This window comes from Mauremys mutica, chromosome 2 (assembly GCF_020497125.1).
Source record: "Mauremys mutica isolate MM-2020 ecotype Southern chromosome 2, ASM2049712v1, whole genome shotgun sequence".
Taxonomy (NCBI): domain Eukaryota; kingdom Metazoa; phylum Chordata; order Testudines; family Geoemydidae; genus Mauremys; species Mauremys mutica.
The window spans coordinates 183,697,703-183,714,809 of NC_059073.1; the positions used below are offsets into that span (position 1 = coordinate 183,697,703).

General features: G+C 40.2%; 1 protein-coding gene across 3 annotated transcripts in view; it reads left to right on the plus strand.

Moving 5' to 3' along the window:
* The window catches only part of EPB41L4B (erythrocyte membrane protein band 4.1 like 4B), a 290,295-nt gene that overhangs the window by 95,352 nt on the left and 177,836 nt on the right, over positions 1 to 17,107 (plus strand). For all 3 annotated transcript variants that reach the window (XM_045005334.1, XM_045005335.1, XM_045005336.1), the window contains exon 2: positions 3,802 to 3,906. In XM_045005334.1, coding sequence (XP_044861269.1) covers positions 3,802 to 3,906 — 105 coding nt within the window. The remainder of the gene's footprint in view (positions 1 to 3,801; positions 3,907 to 17,107) is intronic.

Consider the following 17,107-nt stretch of genomic DNA (forward strand, 5'->3'; position numbering starts at 1 on the left):
AAGATTTGGAGCCCCAGCAATACCCCAGTAAAACTGGTTGGGAAATGATTTCATGAAAATTTCAAAATAGTCTGTTTCTTAAATGGGCCCAATTTTCATTAAATGTTCAGCAGTATATTAAATTGAATTTTTTTTGAAAATTTTAATTGACTGAAATTCCAGTTTACAATAAGAAAATGCGGTTTTGGGTAAATAAAGAATTTTAAAGCTATTTTAATAATTTCCATAACATCATAGAAAATTTTGATAATGTGGACAATTTAAAAAAAGAATGTATTGTTAGAGACCATTTTCCTACAAAGAAAACATGTATGGAAAATTGTCTACCCACTCTACGCCCCAGCTCCTTCTGCTGTTCCCTCTTCATATTCTCCATTAGGCAGCGAAGGGGTAGGAGAAAGGAGAGTACTATCTCTACTGTTAGAGGGTGGGGAGCTGCACACTCCCATCTTCCCCATCTGTAATGCCTGGAAGAAGTCTCTTCGCCCCCTCCCCCCCATGCTACCCAGAGCCCCAGCACAAATTTTTTATCTGAAGGTTCAAGTAATTAGGAAATAACATTTAACATTTAAAGGCTGTCGTCTACTAGAAGTTATGTATGTAATATTGCATTTTACCACAATTGAGTAAATGACAATGCTGCTTCTTCCATGTGACTCACTTCATATTTGTGGTGAACATGTGTGCAGTGGAACAGTGTGTGCTCCTGGCCCAGGATGGTAGTGACAGAACAGGCTAGTGTCTGTTTGACAGGTGTCTGCTTCATAATTGGCATGCTTACTGACAGTCTATGCATAAGCAAGCTATCAAGAATTGAATGGTCATGGAAAACTGACTTAAACTGTTGGATTCCTATTACCTGTTTTGTATCTGCTGTCCCTGCTCAGGTGAAGAGAACACTTCATTCTAGTGTGCTTTTGATTTGGCATCTTTCACAAGCATTAGTTTCACTAAACATTTAAAACAAGAACAAATCCATCTTTAGAATACATTCTTTGCTTATTAGACTATAGTCTAGAATGTTATTAAATACTGCACCTTCAAAACAGTGACGTGGATGCTTACTGTTTCTAAGCAACATTATATCTTAGGAGGTGATCATCTCAGATGTTTGCAATAAGGTTGTTGAATTTTGTGATTAATAAAACATGTCTTTCTAAAAATCATCTAGTGCCTCCCCCGAAACAAGTAAAACAATATCCTAAGATGTCACTTTCTCGCTTCTGTTAAGTAGCTGTACATCTTATTTTAATGGAGATCAGATGAATGTTTCTGAAAACATAGAAAAATTCAAATTGCAGTGCTTTCATTTTGTCAGTCATGTTAGTTGAGGCTTAAATAGAACCTGCCACCTACACTAGAGCTATTTGACCTCTTCAAGAAAGCTAGTGGAGGTGGAAATTATTTCATTCCTTTCTTTATGGTTAGAGAAGAGAATTTCTAAGTATTGTAAGATAACAGCTTGGAATCTTTCCTTTTGTATAAGATTTTTTTTTTAATGATGTGGGTACAATGCTCTCTTATATGTGGAAGATCAGATTAATTGAACACTTAAAGGTCAAATTCTAGTCCAATTGAAATCAGACTTTTTCTGGGAAAGGGAGCTAAATGAAAATGCCTAGCATGTTTTAGAGATCAGGTTTCTGACCTCTTAACACAGATTAAAAAAAAAAAAATTCAGAGGCAGTAGTAGACATGCTCCTACTCTTAAGATGTCCTTGTATAATGTCCATAAGAAGCTAAAGATAAGCAGTTGCCCATATCTTGGCATATATCTTGTGCTGAATGGCATCTGTTGAAAGTGCCATTCCTCCTTCCCCACTAAGGATCACTTGTAAGAGACTCAGAGCCTGACTTCTTGATACACTTCTGTTCAAGAGAGAGCAGCAACAAATATATTCATTATGTAACTCGGTTTATATGCAGTGCCCAACTTTTGCAGTTCTGTGTGTCGTATTTAACAGTCAACCTAGGCTCTGGATACTTTACATTCATTAGAACAATATTTGATACAGAATTAAAAACCTATTGCACACTTTACAAACTGCCCATGCAAATAGTACAGCAGCTCCCTTCAGTAACAGTCATTGAACAGTAATCTAACAGTGAAACCCCCATAGATCCATACTACTAACTTGTTCCTTCCCTGACATATATGGAAAAAGGTGGGCTTTTCAGTATACTGTATTTGGAAGGTTAAAAAATGGCTGGAATGGACCACAAAGCGGGAGAGTAAATTCCATAGCTGAGTACCCCTTGTAGAAAATGCCTGGTTAGCAGCTTTTTCCTTTTTTTCTTAAAAAAACAAGAGAGCTCTTGTTTGAGCACCTTTCCTGACCAACTGCAACTTTAGCAATAACATAGAGAAAGAGAGAAGCTTAGGCCTATTGCTTAGTAAACTAATAGAATGATGATAAAATTAGTTTAAATGTATTGCCTCATGGTAGAATTTACCTCAAGTCTTTATTATAAGGTTGTATATGTATCTGTTTCACAACATTTTGGGTGGTTTTAATCTAAATTAAGTCAAGTGGACCAAGATAATATTGTAATGAGTACCTTTATAAATGTGTGTAACAGTAATAATGGCCTTACTATTGAATGTGCACTCAAAATGGTAACCACCTTGCATGCATGACTAAGTAGGTTACTTCTATCCATCCATGTATACAAATCACATGCAGTAATATGAATGCAAAGTAAGTATGCAGTTGTGCGCATTAGCACTTTAAATCTGAAAATCAGATGCACCATGTCTAGGGAATTGGTCTATATCTCATTGTGACATGCTCCTTACCTAAAAAAAACAAGGCTCCAGTTCAGTTGCATGTTGCGCTGGGTTATTTTTTTCTAAATAAATTCTTTCCATATATTTTCAAAAAATATATTCTCAACTCTAAGCAACAAAGTTGGCATTTCAAATTGGTTTGTTTCTGTGCTTTTCCTTCCACCCGTTCCCACAACCTCCACACCTTAGTTTTCTTCCAGTGTTTGAACTTGACAGCAGCACTGATTACTTAAATTCATGAGTTACCCTTTGAACAAGTGTACAAGCATACAACTACAGCACAGGAGTAGTGACAGTGCAAGCGTCCTTACCAACATCCTGCCTGTGAATCAGCCCTAACCTGGGCTGAGGGTAGTTCAGTTTTCATTCCCACACATTCCTGTAAGGGTGCCAAATTAGTAAAACTTGGGGGTTTTGTTTTGCTTTGTGTAAAGGCCATAAATACTGTTCAACAATTAGCAGCATTATTTAAAGACCCTATCAAATGCCATTATCTTTCCTTGTAGTACTCTTAACTAGTCAAGTTGTCTTAAATTTATTTTGCTGCCTGAATGGTGCAATGGCAGTTCATAATTGCAGTTGACATCAGGCAGCTGCCAACAGACTTCAGACGATTACTGAAGCAGACATTTAATAGAGAATTTGGTATCCTGGGGTTTAAAATGCTGGCTCCATATTGCAGGGCATTAGCAGTGAAATTATTTTCCTTTTGCTTCTGTAGCTACTTGTTAGAAACCTTCTTAAAGTTGAACTGGGCACAAAATGTTTTGATACTAAACTAAATAGTAAATTTATTGCACATCTTGGTGATTTGTCAGTGTTACATACCATCATGATAAACACCTAAGAAATACCTTATTCATTGGAGGAAATAAAAACACTTTCAGGTGAATTGTTTAACATCTAAGCAGTGTACATCTCATGCAATTTTTAAAACAAATTGTCTTTGTGCATTCCCCCTCCCCCACCAAACCCTTTTTAAAAAATCTTTTGTTTTTCCTTTCAAATTACAGAAAAATGCGAAAGGGCTGGATTTGTTTGACCAGCTTGTCTATCATTTGGACCTTGTGGAAACAGATTACTTTGGCCTGCAGTTCATGGATGCCTCCCAGGTTACAGTATGTACAACATTTATTTCATGTTTGCAACAGTTTATGGTGCCAATTACAAATGTATAATTGGTGGAAATGGTAGAGAAATAAATGAATAAAATGCTGAAATAACTAGAGAGGTGATGGTCAACAATTCTTACAAATAGGACCAGACATTTGAAGTAAGGTATGTCTCATTTCATGTTGTTAATTGTATGTGTACAATTTAGGCCCTTATGGCCAGTTTGATGCTGATTGTGTGTGGGAGAAGGGGACTTCATGTTTGGTAGGTCCATGATACTGAAACTGGTTTAAAAAAACCCTTGATCTTAGTATAATATGCAGTAAATCAGGGGTCCTGATAACCCCTGCTGCCAGAGTTGCAGATTGTGGTGTTCTTAGCATGATGGAGAAATAGCAAGTTAGATTAAAATCTTGTATTTGTGGTACTCATGATGCAAAATTCTCACCCCCATCCCAGGACTCATAGGTCTGCAGTAAAAAATAGCTATTTAAATAAAACAACCTCACCCATTTTACAAATAGGTGAAACTTCAGGAAAATAATATTTAAAAAGTCTAATTTCCTGTAGCAAAAATACACTAAACTATTTGTTGCTTTTTGCTATAGGCATGTCCACCTTATTCTCTGTAATTTTGCTACCATTGCTGGCCATTTGAGTAGCAAATGAGATTTTAATGGCTTGGAAGGTAAACTACTGCAATTGAGTTCTCTGAAATAAGTAAATATTTTCCATAACGCACAGGAGGAAAAGATGCAGTAAGATGCCATTAAGGTAGAACACTGGGGTCATATGTGAGGAAATATTGATATATACAGTAAAGTGTAGTTTCTGAATTTTCCTTTTCAGAATTCTCAGTTTCATTACGTAGTGAACAGAAAATGCCAAAAAAAAAAATAGTGTCAGAAGATGATTACATTTGAGCAGTGTTACTTAACCAAAGTATCTTAGATCACCAACATGCAATGATAAACCTGTACATGTACTAAAACAGGATGATATGGAAAAAGAATCGTGTGTGTTGTAAGTGAAGACCTATTTGAGAAAGGAAAAGAAATCTGGTCTTATTTATAAGAAAACTTACTTTCTCATAGTAGATTTGTTTGTACTTCATTAAATTGTATGTACTGATCTCCAGAAAACAACTATCAGCTGACAACAGTTTCAAACACTGACTTTTGCCTTGTTGCAATAGTTGCTAACATTTGCTTATTTTGATATGGAATATTTTTTTAAAATAAACTGGTCATTAGGTCACAGCTGTTGGAGACGTGTGTTCATTATAAGGAAAAATCTTAGAAAATTAGCAAAAACTGGATTCTAGATTAACTATTGGTTTATATTTCCAGCAAAAGCACTGAGTCTAAATCAGTGCCTGCTTTTCTCTGTTTGTAAATAGAGCTAGTTGAAAATCAGGAAAATAATTTTATAAAATTTCTGAATTGTCTCATGTTTGCTAGGTTTGAAATGGTCCCATTTTTCCATATTTGCATAATTTTTCAGATTTTTTTAAATTTAAATGATTTTCAAAATGGTTATAGAAAGTTGTCATTTACCCCAAACAGTTTTTTTTTCCCATGGAGAACCAGATTTTCAGTAAACAAAAAAATAATTAATGATTTCAATTCGAAGCGTATTAAAACATTGTGTAGATAAACAAAATTCAGATGATATCAAGTTTTAGTAATTTTTTGTTTCTGAGAAAAGGCCATTTTTCAATGGAAAACTTCTTGCCTGAAAAATTTACATCAGTTCTACAGGAATCTGTGTAAATACATTTTTAAAAAAGCCACCTCTAAGTGGCTTGAACCCAGTCTTCAACTTAAATGAAAAATTATCCTTTGACCATGCAGACTTTATTTTCCCCCTACTTTCTCCAGTGTCTGTTCTCTTCCCTGTTAGTTTCTTCATCTGTTCCCTACTTTACCTACATCTATAGCTCTTTCATGTATAATCCCAAATAATTTCCATTCTGTGTTTCACGTGCCACTGGGTGAGAAAGCATATCGGCTAGGCCCATCTGTCTTGGTGCATGCTCCCTTCTGCCACAGACACAACTGGCTGCCTTTTGCCCCTATAGAGTACACACTGCCCAATTGCCCTAAGCCTGGACATTTGTGTAATGAGTTCATTGTGCTCCTTCATAGCACAGCTGGCAGGAGGATGTAGCTGCAGTTCATGGAGGCGCACAGCACAGCAGGGGAAGGAAAGGGTCCAAATAACAGGAACAGAAATTCATAGAAAAGCTACTTTTTGGGTCTTGAAGCAGCTCAGGATGGTCATCAAAGGGAACAGCAACTTTATAAAAAGAACTCAGCCAGCAAGGAGAAGGGGAGAGAAGGAAGCAGACTAGAACCAGAAGAGAAGGCTGAGCAGAAGGAAGAGGAGACTCTTGGACCCATGAACAGACAATCTGACCATTCCTTGTGCTAAGAGTAGTGTGTATGTGTGTTTAGAAATTCCTTTGCAGAGTCTCTGTAACTTGCTATAACATAAGCCTTGAAGAAGGAGGTGGTAAGACAGAAGGTCAACAGCTTGAGTGGAACTCAGGGAGCATTTAACAGCTAGTGGGGAGGCTTGGGAAACCAGGCACTAGTTTCAGGGTCTAGGCAGTTCATGGTCCCCACTGACAAGAGGGATATCCGATTCAGGATCTGCAGCTAGAGTGTGGGCCTAAACTCTGCCCATCCCCAGCAAGCCAACAGTATGTGAGACCCAAGGTTTGGGTCCAGTACAGGAGTCTGGTGAGTGTCCAGCAGAGGAAGCTCATCCAGGGTTGTAACTCCATCTCATGTGCTGGCATGAGCCTGCAACTGCGAGTAGGAACCCCTCTTAGACACTTTGACCATTAACACCCAGTCTCTTTTCCTCTACTTCAGCAGCCAGGTAGCAACATCACCATGGTTCTCATTTGCTTGCAGGTGACATAACCTCACTCCAATCACTCTAACTTGATCTTTAGATTTATCCACCACATTTAATTTCCAGATACTTTCTATTTGCATACAGCATGTGATCTTGGTACTCTATTTCACTGATCAGCTGCACAGTTTTATTTAGCAAAGGCTATGTTATTACCCTTCTACCACCTACCATTTCCCAATCCTCGTCTCAATTCCTGTCCCTTTTTCTGGCTTCTAGCCTTAACCCTCCTTCTTGTTGCTTGCTCATCCCAGCTTGCTTTATTTGGAGTGCAATTTGAGCCTTCATCTCTCAAGAAGCATTGCCTGTGTGCACCGCTGCATCTGTGTGGAGCCTGCCCACAGTCAGTTGCAGGATTGGAGGATTGAGATTGTAAACTCTTTGAGGCTAAGACTCTTGACTGTATCTCAAGTGGCAAGGAACTTTAAGCCAGCTCAGAAAGCACCTATCACAGCTCCTGACAGTCAGGAGAGAGAATAGAATGCCGTGCTCTAAGGCAAGGGTCTCAAACACGTGGCGGCCGGCGGGACTCTTGCGTGTGGCCCACCAAGCTCCCCGCGGGCCCCCCCCACTCCTCTGCCTACCCACAGGATTGCCCCCTGTGGCATTGCGAGCCCCGCGCCACTGTCTGAAGCAGCTGGCAGCACGCCCCTTCGGGCCGGGGGGGGAGGGGAAGGAGGCAGAGGGCTCCTGCATTGCCTCCTTCCAGGCACTGCCCCCCGCAGCTCCCATTGGCCAGGAAGAGGGAACCGCAGCCAATGGGAGCTCCGTGGGAGGTACCTAGAGGAGCAGCAAGAGCAGCGCACGCACAGAACCCTGAGCGCCACCCCCCCCCCCCCCCAGGGGCTGCAGGGACACGGTTCCAGCTGCTTTCTGGAACAGAGCAGCGCGGGGCCGGGGACCAGGGCAGGCAGGCAGGCAGGGAGCCTGCCCTGGCCCCGGTGCACGCCGCTGCCACCCCAGAGCCGCTCTAGAGCCTGTACCCCAACTCCCTGCCCTGAGCCCCCTGCCACATCCCACACCCCAGCCCCCTGCCACATCCCACACCCCTCCTGCACCCTGAGCCCCATGACGCATCCCGCACCCCTCCTGCACTCCCTGCCCTGAGCCACCTGCTGCACCCCTCACCCTCTTGCACCCCACCCACCAACGCCCTGCCCTGAGCCCCCTGCCGCATCCTGCACGCCACCTGCACCCCCTGGGGGCAGCGTTGGGGTGGGGACTTCAGGGAAGGGGTTGGATTGGGGCAGGGAAGGGGTGGAAAGAGGTGGGGCAGGGGCGGAGCCTAATGGAAGGGGTGGAGTGGGGGCGGGGCCAGAGGCAGCGAGGGGGGGTGTCAGTGATGCGGCCTTTGGTTCAATGCACTAGTCCTCATGTGGCCCTCGTGGTCATTTGAGATTGAGACCCCTGCTCTAAGGACAGCAACACCGCAGGTGCAGTTTGCTTTCACAGTTCCAGAACTTTGGTTGGGACCAGAAACCTCAGTGTCTGTCTTGTAAAACCAGAGAGTCTGGCCAACAGGTGCTGCTGGCAGCTATGATTTAATTATTTTAACTATTGTTATTAGAATACTGCTGGCCTAAATAAATGTTATTTTTGGCAGAATAGCCATTCATGCATTTTATTTACTTACCCAGCCTTTTTTTTTAAATCGTAAAAGCCATTTTAAAGAATAAGATCATTTGCAGCATAGTTCATAAAATTAGAGCAGGAAACCCTTAAACAAATCTGTTACATTGACTTGGCATCACTTTATGCCAATACAGTTTGGAAAAATCCATATAAATAAATACCTTACAATTCCAATATATTTATTAAAAGTATGCACTTTGTTTATTCCAAAGCAAGGCTTTGTCCCATGATCTTCACTTCCACATTCTAGCCCTAGAAGTGGAAATAAACATATTTAAACAAGAAAAACAACAAACAAAAAAAATCCTCTACTACCCTATAGGACAATTGGATGGTAGAGGAAGGTGATGGTTTGTGAGATAAAAAACTTTAAACTTTCTAAAGGATATTTTATCATCCAGAAATAAATCTGTAGTTCATAACTTCCAGGTTGATCATGACAGTTTCAAAATTCTATTCTAGTCATATTCTGATGACTTTGTGCTATATGTTGTTCCTACAGAATTCAGTGACAGAACTCCTAAGACTTGGTCCTTTATATCTATTTCAGTTGTAGTCCAACTGAAATACTTGTACCTCACATATTCAAAGAAGAGTCTAACAACTAAGTCCTATAGTATTCTAAAACTCCCCAAATCTTTTCCTCTCTCTTTCTGAATAAAAAGCAATATGCTACTCTCTGTAATTGTTCTTGTCTGTGAGAGGAAAAAGCAATGGGTAGAAACTGAAGAAACTGTCAGTGTTATCTTTCGTGAGTTTTCTGTTGCTCAGCTAACCCCAAGTAAGAATAAATGCCAAAGAACTACTGCATCTCCAAAGCAAAGAAATTGAGCCTCAGATTGATGCAAATTCCTGCTACAATAGGAAACGTATGAACTGATTTGCACAAAATATTAAGCTAATAGCTTTTTGAGTGTTTGAAAAATGTGAGGGTGGGTTTTTTCCCCTTTAATTCTCAATTCTTGTTTTTTTATTGAGCCTAGAAGTGGAAGTAGCAAAACTTACAAGACACTATTAGCTACTAGGTTGTCCCAATTGGAGTCAGTAGTTGATTGTGTGGAATATACAGTCTGTAATGATTTAGGTAAATTGATAGGTATCCAAATCAAACTTATTTGAGGTTCACCTGTTACTAATCTTGACCCACCTCTTGTTGAGGTCTATACTTTTCTTACTGCTTGTTCCCAAACACTTTTTTTCTGTTGTTGCCTGTGATTGCGAACTGTTTTTGTGAGGTGTAACATATTTTTTTTTCTGGAAGCTGGGAGGACTACAGTCCCATACCTTGTCTGAAAAGTGTCCTGTGTGTGCTGGCAAAACACTTGTGCCCTTGTTTGCTTCCATTTCTTATCATGTGTCCAAACAGAAGCCGTATTAGTATTTCACTAGTGTGGCATTTAGTGTGATTTATTCTGTAATTTTGCTTCTGTTCCCAAAAGTAACTCATGGGATAAGAGGAAGTGCTCTCATGGATTGGTAACTGTTTAAAGGATAGGAAACAAAGAGTAGGTATAAATATTCAGTTTTCATAGTGGAGAGAGGTAAATAGTGGTGTCCACCAGGGGTCTGTTCTGGGACCAGTTCTATTCAACATATTCATAAATGATCTGGAAAAAGGGGTAAACAGTGAGGTGGCAAAATTTGCAGATGATACAAAATTACTAAAGATAGCTAAGACCCAGGCAGACTGTGAAGAGCTACAAAAGGATCTCAAAACTGGGTGACTGGGCAACAAAATGGCAGATGAAATTTAATGTTGATAAATGCAAGGTAATGCGCATTGAAAAGCATAATCCCAACTATACATATAAAATGACGAGGTCTAAATTAGCTATTACCACTCAAGAAAGAGATCTTGGAGTCATTGTGGATAGTTCTCTGAAAACATCCACTCAATGTGCATCGGCAGTCAAAAAAGCAAACAGAATGTTGGGAATCATTAAGAAAGGGATAGATAATAGGAGAGAAAATATCATGTTGCCTCTATATAAAACCATGGTACGCTCACATCCTGAATACTGTGTGCAGATGTGGTCACCCCATCTAAAAAAAAAGATACATTGGAATTGGAAAAGGTTCAGAAAAGGGCAACAAAAATGATTAGGGGCATGGAACAGTTTCCATATGAGGAGAGATTAATAAGACTGGGACTTTTCAGCTTGGAAAAGAGAAATGACTGGTGTAGAGAAAGTAGATAAGGAAGTGTTGTTTACTACTTCTCATAACAGAAGAATGAGGGGGTCACCAAATGAAATTAATAGGCAGCAGGTTTAAAACAAATGAAAGGAAGTATTTCTTCACACAATGCAGAGTCAACCTGTGGAACTCCTTGCCAGAGGATGTTGTGAGGCCAAGACCATAACAGGGTTCAAAAAAAGAACTAGATAAATTCATGGAGGATAGGTCCATCAGTGGCTATTAGCCAGGATGGGCAGGAATGCTGTCCCTAGCCTCTGTTTGCCAGAATCTGGGAATGAGCGACAGGGGATGATCACTTGATGATTACTTGTTCTGTTCATTCCCTCTGGGACACCTGGCACTGGCCACTGTCTGAAGACAGGATACTGGGCTAGAAAGACCTTTGGTCTGACCCAGTAGAGCCATTCTTATGTTCGTATATTATGTGTTTTTCTTTTTCTTTCATTTGTTTAATTTTAAAGGACAGGGATATGTGGGAGCCAGAGATGAGATTAAAAGTAGTATGTACTAAAACATCAATTTGGTCCCTGTTATTCCTCTTCCTGAGAAATCCTCTAACTTCCTGTTGTTATTGACAGTCCTAGACTGATATTTAATTCATCCACTGCAAGGTATTTACTGGGAGGGGCAACGAGATGGGCTGGGCGGCCTCATTGGAAATGTGCTAAAATAAACTCAAAAAAGCATTTGTTTATTTTACTTTTTAAGGTGTAAAAAATAAGAAAAGGGCAATTCTGAGGATTAGAGAATACATTAGACACTATCACATACAACACAAAATCTATAACAACAATGAAGCATCAATAACCAAGGGCTTCATTGACTGAAAGCAGGGAATCTGCATCTATGTGGAAGGTGCACCAAAGCAGGTGACAGCCCAGTTATCTCCACCTGGCTCAACTAGGAGTAACTAGAGATTCACACAAAAGGCAGGAATATTCAACCAAAATGACTTCTGCACACTGGAGTTTGGGAGCCAGCATGGGCAGGAAAGGCCAGCTCCTTACTGCCCTTATTCTCTGTCCACAGCATATGCTACGGATAAAGTCAGGGCCTGATCCAATACCCACTGAAGACCATCGGAACATTTTCATTTATTTTAATGGGTCTTGAGTCAGGGCCTTGAAATGTTGTGCACATATGGAAATTTGTGAAGAGTGTGGAATGAAAGATCTGCACCTTCCCTCGTGTGCAGATCCACTCCATTCCCTGTTCCAGGCCACGTGGGCCAGTGTGAGCTCAGACTCCCAAGTACTGAGTGGTTAAAAGATGATCATAATGATTCAAAAGGAAGGGCCAGTCTCTTCAGACTTTCCTCTTACAGGGTATCTCGTTTTTTCCCTACAACTTGCCAGTTTGCTCAATCCATACAGTAACTTGAATTTGAATAAGTTAAATGGTAATGAAAAGAGTGTTTTTAATCAGAAAGGGTTCCTTTTCGTGTTTCAAACATTCAGAGTTTGATGGTATTGCTTTTATACTTTTAAACTGCCAAATGTTTGAGAGATGGTGAGTGAGTAGCAACTCAAAGCAGTTGTTAGGCCAGCTAATGTGTTTCCTGCAAGCATAATGCCCCAGCTAGTGCTGAATGCTATAAATAGGGATATTTGGAGCACAGTCAGAGACCACCTTAAATATATAAAATTTTAGGAGGGATGGAGTAGAAAACTGGTAAATATTTTGATAATACAACAGATTCAGTTGCTGACTCTGCTATAGACTTACTGTTTCACATTGGGCAAATCCCCATTTATAAAAAGGGAGAGTAATATTTTTTTCACCCACTTTGTCTGTGTGTTGTAAGCTCCTTGGGGCAGGACCTGTCCCTAACTATATGAATGTGTGGCATGCAGCACAGTGGGGACCCAATCTCCCTTAAGACCTCTGTGCTATTTTAATACAAATAATAAATGTCTCCTTTCCCTCAGTGCTGAGGCCAATTGCAATGGTGATATGGACACCCATCCGCTAAAAACTAGACTGAGGTAATTGGCTGTCTTCATGTAGCTACTACTCATGTGTCTCATGAATAACTACTTTCAGTTACATCTGCCTAGGGCTGATTTTACCAGTGAACTATACATGAAAGACTTCAACACATTAAAAATTCCCAGAGCTGTTCTAGTCCATAGACTTCTTTAATCTTTTAGAAGGAATATGGGCTGTTTACCTGAAGGGCTTATGATAATACCATAGTACAATCTTGAGAGGTGGTGGAGAAGCAGGCTCTTGACTTCTGAGGACCTCTGACTGAGAAATTCTCTTAGCCAATACTACTTCTCTCACACACTTTTTAATACACAAAAACAATAGTACCCGTCGTAGTTAGGCTCTAGACTTTCTCTTACGTGAGGTGTGCACTGCTGGAAATTTTTCAGTCTCTTCCCACTCTGGGATTTAATCAGGCATGTTGCCTGTTTGTTGTAAATTGTTCAGCTTATTTTTTGTGAAGATGCCAGAAGCCTTCAGGCATGGATGCCTAGAAATTAAAGGTTGTTATTTATTACTGAAGTTGATCTGGAGTGGCATCAGCCAGTCACCAGCAGAGCAGCTGTACAACAAAATATCTAATGAGGTTTGTGCTACACTGGGCAAATTGTTGTGCACAATTTTCTTTTCCTCTTGAGATGTGGAGTAACTGCAGGAGGAGTAAGAGGAGGAAGGCTATTTGTTTCACACAATTCTTCAATGTGGCTTTCCAGGCTCAGATTCAGCTTGCAGCAGCATGCTTTAGGGGAAGCTATATTTTATGGACAAAACTCCAACTGATGCCTTAACCCTTTAATTCTGCTAAGCAGAAACTTGTGACTCAAACTTACACCTGTGAAGCTCTATCATTTTGTGACGGTGTTGGACTCACCACCGCAGCGCCTCCCACTGGCCCATCTGGGAATTAGCTCTGTCCTCTGAGGTGTGCTCTGTGCCAGTGGTGTCCCGTCCATCATCCGCTCCCCTGTTGGTGTCTGGACCTGCGTTGCTCCCCGCTTGGCGGCGTCCTCTTCAAGACCCTGAAAAAAAGATAGTTACCCTGATCTGAAAGATTAACTTTGTTTCCTTCTCTTCTCCTTGCTAAAGAACAGCTTTTTATGAGCTTTTCAAACTTTCCATGCTGTTAAATCTCCAGGAAAGCATCTACAGTGGCTACCTTTGAAGCAAATAAATTCAAATTAAATAAAGCTTTTAACAGTTTGTGTTGTAGATAATTTATGGCCAAGTGATTTCAATGGGAGTTATGGACCTAATCCTGCTTGCTTTGATGTCACTGAGATCTTTCTGCCTTTAATTTCAGAGAGCACCAGATCTGGCAGTATATGTCTTTGTTAGTCTGTTGGCTGACTTCTAGTTAGGAAGAAAATCAGGGTTTTTCTGTAAGTGACCAATAACTGAGGTCTTCAGCTCAAGTGCAAGAAGCCTACTGTTTTTCAGATTTCAAGAACGGTGGTTCCCAAACTCGATTGTTTTAAAAAATTGATGTTTGAAGTATCACATGCTCCATTTTGTGCATATTTATTTTAGGCCATGTAAGCTTAACTTGAGTATTTATGAACTCCTAGTAAAATAAACTTTGGATTTGGCTGGTAGAGATCTTACTGTGGGAAATTAGAAGAGCAGACAGTTTGGCTGGGGGAGTCTAGGTGGGAGGTTTAGAGCTGGTCAGGGATTTTTCAGTTAAACGTTTTTTGTTTGGAAAAGACCAATTTGTAAAACCCAAAACTTTTTGCAGGAACATACCAGTTTCAATAAAACTTTTTGAGGGAACTGTTTCTCAGGATTAGGATGGTATTTCTGTTCAAAACCAGAGAAATACCCACCTTTGAATAGCTTGATGGTCAGGGTGCTCACCTGAGAGTCTGCCTGCTTCAGAGTAGGGACTTAAAGCTGGGTCTCCCACATCCCAGAGAGTTGCCCTAGCAAACATGCTATTGACTAGTCTGGGGTAAGTGAGAGAGTCAGTCAGTGTCTCTCTCTCTCTCTCTCTCTCACAAAGAAACAAAACAAAAACATTGGAATGTCTCAATTTTGTCCTGATGCAAAATGGGGGAAAAAATGGTATCAGTTTCCCAAGGTGGGAAAACCATTTCCTGCCTTTCTCTAACGAGACTGGACTGAGGGTGGCTGGAGTGCAGGAGGTGTGTATGTGTTGAGGGTGAAGGGAAGGGGGCCTGAGTGAGGGTGGAGGAGTCTTGGCTGGAAGTGGGGGCTTACCTGGGCACCAGGCAGGTTCCGCTCCAGCTCACTGTTGTTCCAAGGCTTCAGGTTGCCAATTTCCTCTCAGTCAGAGAGATGTGCCAATCCCACAGCAGCCCCTAGCCTCACTGGAGAAACTTTCCCACTTGTGTCCTCCTGCCCTTGTCTCACAACTCCTCCCTGTGGGATAAGGGATTCACTACCCTTCTTCTTGGGGCTGGAGTATGATTCCTCTTCGGGGATACATTTTGGGGGGTTTGCTGGTAGTCCATTGGCAACTAGTTGATTATATAGTGCTAACTCTGCTCCTTGTTTACAGCAACTAAATGAGCCACTTTCTCATTATAAGAAAGCTAAAAATGTTAAATATTTTCCTAACTTAATTTTTCCATGTGATCAATAGCCGCAGTTGCCAGAAGGATGTTCCAAGATCATGAATGAGCAGGGAGATAGTCTCTATTAAAAAGTGGCCAGCACTATGAAAATATTTGAGAATTCCTGTACTAAGGGGAATATAGATGTTGACTTCCAGTAGCTTTTGGCAGTTGACTGAATAAAAAATAATGGTCAATTTACCAGTCAAATATTGTCAAATAATGTAAAAAATGATAACATTTGCTAAACCATTAATTCATTAGAACAGTAAGTAAATAAAAAGAGTAAGGCCTTGTCAACACTACTGCTTAAGTTGAGATAAGTTATGTCGCTCAGGGGTGTGAAAAAACCACCCCCCAAGCGACGTAACTTACCTCAACTTAAAGCAGTGTCTACACCCCACTGTGTCCTCATTGAGGTGGAGTAATTATGCCGATGGAAGAGCACTCTCCCGTCAGCATAATGTATCTTCACCAGATGCGCTAAATTGGCACCAGTGCATTGATAATAATAAAGACAAGCCCTAAGCCTCCATGCTCTCCAAAAGGCTTAACCTTAGATTCTTATACCTAATTACAAAAAACTAATTACCTAACTGAGTTATTTTAACTCAGAAAAATGCAAAACACAGTGAAATGAAGTTCTAAAAACTGAAAGAATGGAGCCATGATGCAATCAAAAAGGTAAGCTGCCACTTCCATCAGGGCATTCTTGCTGGAATTTTTGACAATAATTGACTGGTCAAATATAGGCAGTCAGTTGACTGGTCAATTGTTTGCCAATCAAATTTACCAAACCCAAGTACGTAAACGCATGGAAATGAATACTTAATACAAGATTTATGATATCCTTGTCCATATAAACGAATACATAATTCTTATCAAATACAAAGAAATGAATATTTTATCAGTACACAGCACCATTGGCAACATGTCTAAGATGAATCGAGGAAGGCTATTTTTCATCCTTAGCTGTTGAGAAGAGGTGATATGTGTGGTCATATTATGCTAGTTCATTCTTTCAAGTCGGATGAAGAATAAATGATAGTGAAAATGTTAAGACAAACTCCAATGCTGATGGGTTTTTAATAGACTATTTTACAGCATTCAAATAGAAGCAATATTATTCAGTGAAATGGGCAAATCTGACATAATATCACCATAAGTCACAGGCACAGTGATGATACTTTTATTGAAACTGCACAGATATCCTTCCCTTACTATCTTACTTATTTTTCCCTACAACATCCTAGCATTTTCATTGCAAAAAGGGAAAACCCAGTCCCTTAACTTTCTCTTAATAAAGCTTCCTGTCTTAAAATATTTGGTCCACAGACATTAGAGCCATTTGTAACATAATGATGGTAAAGCTCATAACTTCTCTCTTTCCACTGCAGTTCTTCCACTGAATGTTGACAGGAAGTTAGCCAGGTGGAGTGGAATTGTTTATTTTGTACTTTGAAAGGTCTGGATTCTGCCCTAAATTCATTCAGTTACTCTTATCATATTGTAATCCCTTAGCTAAAATAGACAGTAATGGGGCCTGTCATTTTTATTTGCACTAGCACTTGCTGTTAGAGAATCCCCTGCTATTATAGGCTACCACTCTCAGTTCAAACTTGCCTTCTGTGCAGAAGTTTTAGTGCTCTGTATTTCAAACCTCACATTGTCTATTATACATCTTCTCATTTCTCCAAATTTGTAAAAGTTTTTTGATAGAAAATTATTGCAACCCAATCCAGATCTTAGTTGCTAATTTTAGTGTTCTAACACATGTTGCAGACTTATAAAATAAATATATATATGTCAACCTGTCCTGTGTGGAGTGGAGCGTTAGCATACTCATTATGTGAAACATCCACATATAATTTGTGGGTGTGTAAACACTGGT